This window comes from Oncorhynchus kisutch, unplaced genomic scaffold, assembly GCF_002021735.2.
Source record: "Oncorhynchus kisutch isolate 150728-3 unplaced genomic scaffold, Okis_V2 scaffold892, whole genome shotgun sequence".
NCBI lineage: Eukaryota > Metazoa > Chordata > Actinopteri > Salmoniformes > Salmonidae > Oncorhynchus > Oncorhynchus kisutch.
Window position 1 is genome coordinate 190,734 of NW_022262837.1, and position 6,283 is coordinate 197,016.

Below are 6,283 nucleotides of genomic sequence, written 5' to 3' on the forward strand. Positions count from 1 at the left end.
GAAAACGAGGTGATTTGCTAGCTAGGTCAACATTCCGGCGCTTTGACTCATGTTAGTGGTCGTGAGAAACAACTGTCTAGTTAGCAACCATTGATACAGCTGACTGGAACGTTTTGCCCTGTTACTTTTCAATTGGCTTGAACTGGGAGACATTTAAGTAACGTTAGCAAGCTAGTTAAGACTAATGATGGAGAGAATTTTTCAATCAAGCAGCTAACGTTGGCTGGCTAGCTAGATAATAGTAAGAGGTTCCATTTTTGCTAGTGTCACTAGCTACGTCGAAATGGATGGCAATAGCGCAAACACTATCCTACGTCCAACAGTAACTTTAAATTCATCAACTGATTTTATTGTAAATAAAGTAACATTTCAATGTAAGATGCCCATTGTAACTAAGTGGATTTGTTAGCTAACATTATCAAAGTCAACTAATATTGTTTAATTTCGTCAAACGTGATAGCTGTCAATAAATCAAGTTTTGTTTTAGCAACTGGGTAAAACTATTTTACTGGACGTCCAAGTTAAACAAAGACCGACAAATTCCTTAGCCGTTGTGATTTGAGAGGAAGTTGAGGAGGAGCTTGTCTGAAATTTGAGTCGTTGTTGCTCATCGGAAATTCGGGCAGACTGAAGTGGACTTGGTTGTATGTGGGGGTGGGGAGCTATAGCTCGCTGGTGGAAGATTTTTCTGCTCTTGCCACCAATTTCTAGTGAAACACAGCGGAACTACTCCGGAAATACCCCACGTTGTTTAATCGGGATCATCTCATCTTGATATTTGGAAGAAACGTGCATAATGTCTTTGCCTTGGACATTGTAACGTATCTTATTGTTTGTTAGCCTACAAAATATTGACAATACAATAACGTTGCCACGGATATTGCCGTGATTCATCTACCCACTAACATTTGCATACTTTCCCGGAGGGTTGGTGGCTTACTAAATCACAGTAAGTTATCGAAACTTCGGTCTTGCAAGGTATGACACATACCTCTGTGAATTCATTGTTTCTGAGAATGAAATTGAGGTTTGGTGCCGTACTTAACTTTTACAGTAGACTGATGCTGTAAAAGTTGCAGAATGCAAGGGTATGATTCATGATTGGTTTCATGTCAAGCGCAGTTAATAAGAAACCAAGTCAAAGTCAGGGAAACAGTTCAATTCGTTGCAAGAGTTCCAGTCTATTTGCTTGGATTTTTACTACAGTCAATGACGAGTAGTAGCCTAATACAGTAAACAAGACTTGTTTGCTGAGAATGTTCTTGTTTGACATTGTCATATATTTTCTTTAATCATCTTTTGATTGGTGGTTAGTTACAATCTTAGCTGCAATTAAATGGCTAAATGCTCTAAAATAATTTGGCCATGGTAGCACAGTAGGCCAAACTGTGGACCAGGAATTAGTAGTTGTGACTGCTGACCGTGCACATTGCTCTGAGGGGGAGCGATTGTGTTCTCAAATTCAGCTCACAATACAGCTTTCTCTGGTAGTTTCTCTGACAGCCACGTTCACATGTTGCTACGTTTAACCTCTATTTAACTTGGCGGTTGTCTTTTTAAACAGACATATGGTTAGGGAACTCAAGATTATACCGCTTGGAAATGTTCATTTGTTTATGATCTCCTCTGAATTTCTCGATTGCTTTCCATATGTTTACCATTATGTCGGTAGGCTTGGTTGTATCCTAGATAGGCAACCTTTGCAAATTCATCTATGTTCCTCAAACTATCGCTCTTCTGGTGCTCTAGGAATCCATGTCCCTTGAAACAGCCTATTAGGTCCCAGTGTCTTTAGCCCAGGGCAATATGGTAGTGTTTTCAGCCAGACTCCCTCCACCACAGATGTCTGCTGTTTTGACTACTAGCCTCTTAGTGCATGCATTGCAAGCAGATGTGCTGAATAATCTCCATAGAAACTGTGAGTGACTATTAAACATGGGTATGAGGACAAGTATCCCATCATAGCCCCTTAAAGTGCAGCCTCCTAATCTGTGATTCATATGGCACTTTACAGTTTAAATTGAAGCAATCAGATTGAATTGCCAGGGATGGTTTTGGCTCCCATCTGACTCTCAGTGTAGCTACTGCTCTACATGTGGGTTTTAACTTGCCCACCAGAGGGTCTGGTGAGATCCTGTTTTTGTTTTTTTGTGTGTGTGTGTGGGGGGGGGGGTACTGTAGTAGAAATGACTAACTTGACTGGATTTCATTACCTTCTTGTATAACCTAAAACACAGTTGTGATGGTATCTCTGCTAATGCTGCAGCAAGGTGTTTTGTTGGGCTGGGATGCTACCAGTGTCACAAAATAAAAAGGTTAATTTCAAATAACAAAGCACAAGTTTCAGTCCTTTAAAAAAGTATGTAAAATATTGTGTGCTATAGCTTGGAAAATACATTTGACTTTGGGTGACATTTGTTTCCAACATTATGGCTGTTTTCTTAAATATTAAATCCACTTCATATTTAGTTTCCTTGCCACGATACTTGTATGGTGATACTGGTATACTTATGGCCCTAGGTCCAATGCAAAACACTGTCTGAGGGATCATGTTACGTTCATAGATTTGTTTATACATCACTGTCACTTGTGAAGCTAAAGGATTTTGATAGTGCTATATTCCCTACAGTGCTTTTTAGTTCAGTTTGTCTTATTTAAATATTTCAGCTTTCATTTTGAGTTGTCTGAAATGTGGCGTATAAATAAAGCTTGATTTGCTCTTCTAGAACCCAGAATATAGGGTCGAACAGAACTCTCTTTGGTATTCTTGTTTATTACTCCAAGGGACTGTACTTAACAGATTGGTAGCACATCCTCAAATGAAGACTGTCTTTGAAGTCCCCCCCCCCAATTCCCCACTGTTTTTATTTGGCCTCCATTAGTTTAGCTGCCAAGTTAATGCTTCATACATTTAGCTACCAAGTTAGCAGTTCATTTGATGTCTAGGTAATGCAGCCCTGATTCTGTTTTTCCCTCTGCTGGAATTTAGCTGGTCCAATGAAAAGGTTGCTTTGTGCTATTTGTTTTGGCATGAGCTGAGGTGGAAACGACTATGAATGAACTTTGCTGTTCTGTTACTTTCAGATCTGGAAGCTGTGCAGGCTGTGGGTTTTGAAAGTAACATGGCTTCCCAGTGTAAGTATTCAGCTTTTTAGAATAACTTAAACATTGCTACCACTGATTTAATTCAACGGTCTTCCCCTCTGGTTGAACTGCCTCAAGTAACCTAACGCTGGTTGTTTTCTAATGTCTAGCTGATCTGATGGAGCTGGACATGGCCATGGAGCCTGACCGGAAGGCTGCAGTGAGCCACTGGCAGCAACAGTCGTACCTGGACTCTGGTATCCACTCAGGGGCTACCACCACCGCCCCCTCCCTGAGTGGGAAGGGCAACCCAGAGGAGGAGGATGTAGATAACCAGGTGCTGTACGAGTGGGAGCAGGGCTTCTCTCAGTCCTTCACACAAGATCAAGTGTCAGGTAAAAAAAAAAAAACACTACAATACCATGGGAATGCTTGACTGGGATTTTGAACATGTCACATGGTATGAAGTTAATGGATAGTAGTTAGTACTTTATTCTACTGACAAACCTCAGCTTTGGCTCCTTTAGAGGAACCTGGCCACCATCTTAGAGAAGTGGCTCTGACCTAACCTCTCTCTCCAGACATTGACGGGCAGTATGCCATGACCAGAGCCCAGAGGGTGCGTGCGGCCATGTTTCCAGAGACCCTGGACGAGGGCATGCAGCTCCCCTCCACCCAGTTTGATGGGGCCCACCCCACCAATGTGCAGCGGCTGGCTGAGCCCTCTCAGATGCTGAAGCATGCCGTGGTGAACCTCATCAACTATCAGGATGACGCCGAGCTGGCCACGCGTGCCATCCCTGAGCTGACCAAACTACTCAACGATGAGGACCAGGTGCGTACAGCTAACCACAACTGGCCCGCTTTGGTCCCCAACCAACTAAGAAATGCACCTGACTTAATAGTGTTATATAGAGTCCTGACCTCTTCTCCTGTCTTCATTCCTCCAGGTGGTGGTGAACAAGGCTGCAGTGATGGTGCACCAGTTGTCCAAGAAGGAGGCTAGCCGCCACGCCATCATGCGCTCCCCCCAGATGGTGTCGGCAATCGTGCGCACCATGCAGAACACCAACGATGTGGAGACAGCCCGCTGCACCGCCGGCACCCTGCACAACCTGTCCCACCACAGAGAGGGTCTGCTGGCCATCTTCAAGTCCGGGGGCATCCCCGCCCTTGTCAAAATGCTTGGGTATGTCGGTCAGCCCCTGGACTGTAACCTGACCGGCCTCTTGACTTTCTAAGTTATTTTTAAGATGAACTGCACAGAATCACTGATCTACAAGTCCCCCTGCATCACACTAACTGTTCATTATGTGGTCAAGATTAGAGGTTGTGTGCAACGTCTTGCTCTAACTCAGTATCCCCCCCCTTATTTCTTTAACTCTAGCGCTTCACAGCTGAGTCATAAAATAATCAAAGCTTGATGAGTTGGTTATCAGCTCTCGTGTTAAGGCAAAAACCAAAATGTGCACCCTCTTGGGGTCCCCAGGACTGAGTTGGGGGAAATGCTGCTATAACTGTTGCTATAACTGTTCTCTCCCCTCAAACAGGAGGGAACAGTTACAGTTAGCTAGTTTCTCTGCCATGTAGTTACCTTCCTGTGTTAGCCTTTGGTACCTTCTAACCTAAAACTGTCTCCTCAGGTCCCCAGTGGACTCAGTGCTGTTCTACGCCATCACCACCCTACACAACCTGCTGCTCCACCAGGAGGGTGCCAAGATGGCCGTGCGTCTGGCCGGGGGCCTGCAGAAAATGGTGGCCTTGCTCAACAAGACAAACGTCAAATTCCTCGCCATCACAACAGATTGCCTTCAGATTCTTGCCTACGGCAACCAAGAAAGCAAGGTAAGGAATTTAAATTAAAATCAGTTTCATTTACTGATCTCTTGGTTTTAGACATCTTTGATGCTTCGCTCTGTCCCTTAATTCGGGCATTAATTGTGATCCATCTTGGTGTATTTTAAACGTCTTTGATGCTACCCATTCCCAGCTTATCATCCTGGCCAGCGGTGGGCCCCAGGCCCTGGTCAACATCATGAGGACATACACATATGAAAAGCTGTTGTGGACTACCAGTAGAGTTCTCAAAGTGCTCTCTGTCTGCTCCAGCAACAAGCCTGCCATCGTAGAGGCTGGTACGTGCTACCTTTTATTTGTGGACCTTATTGATTCTGCCTCAGGTAAAAAAATAATTATATATATATATTATGCGCATATTGCAAAGTGGGTTCTTGCTCACCTTAGTTCAGTTGGCTCTCCACTGATACTCACAGTGAGCTGGGCTAAAGGCTGTGTGTTTCTCCAGGTGGTATGCAGGCTCTTGGTCTTCACCTCACAGACCCCAGTCAGAGACTAGTCCAGAACTGCCTGTGGACCCTCAGGAACCTGTCAGACGCTGCCACCAAACAGGTGAGGAGCCGTCCCCCACTAGTACACCTCTGTTCCTCTTTCCTACACCTTTCCTTCCTGAATTCTTCCTACATAAGAGCTCTCTTCTGTCTCCCCCTGCCTTTTTCCATGGAGAAGACGACCTTAGCTGAAGTAGATGTGATGCAGGTAAAAGTAGTCCTTCCTGCCTTTCTGTGTTGGAGCTGTGGCTAGTCAGAGCCCACTTCATCTACAGCCCAGCTCATCGTACCCTTACAGTTCAGCTGACTTACTAAAGGCTCATTAGAGTAAAGCGTTAAACCCAACTGAAGAAGAGGAATTAGTGTAAGCATCTCTGAGAAGAAGCGGTCAGTGTAAGGCTGTCTGGTGGTTAGCTGTGTTGGTCTGGATGAGACATGCCGGTGTATTCCTTTCCTCTAACAGGAGGGTATGGAAGGTCTGCTGGGGACCCTGGTCCAGCTCCTGGGCTCTGATGACATCAACGTGGTGACGTGTGCTGCCGGCATACTGTCCAACCTCACCTGCAACAACTACAAGAACAAGATGATGGTGTGTCAGGTTGGGGGGATTGAGGCGCTGGTCCGTACCGTGCTGCGTGCCGGAGACCGCGAGGACATCACTGAGCCGGCCATCTGCGCCCTGCGCCACCTCACCAGCCGCCACCAGGATGCTGAGATGGCCCAGAATGCTGTGCGGCTTCACTACGGCCTACCTGTGGTGGTCAAGCTGCTGCATCCCCCCCCCACTGGCCCCTCATCAAGGTAATGTTTGTTTTATGAAAATGGGATGTGGCCAATCAACATTTGTTTCC

At 45.3% G+C, this 6,283-nt stretch overlaps 1 protein-coding gene across 1 annotated transcript; it reads left to right on the forward strand.

Moving 5' to 3' along the window:
* Nucleotides 1–3,084: 3,084 nt before the first annotated feature.
* LOC116362887 (catenin beta-1-like) lies at nt 3,085–6,251 on the forward strand. Its single transcript, XM_031816892.1, is given in 10 exon segments — nt 3,085–3,135; nt 3,255–3,479; nt 3,666–3,919; nt 4,035–4,273; nt 4,728–4,929; nt 5,075–5,219; nt 5,390–5,493; nt 5,611–5,640; nt 5,896–6,211; nt 6,214–6,251. Coding segments are annotated over 10 exon segments (1,566 nt in total). The 5' UTR covers nt 3,085–3,122.
* The last annotated feature ends 32 nt before the right edge of the window (nt 6,252–6,283 follow it).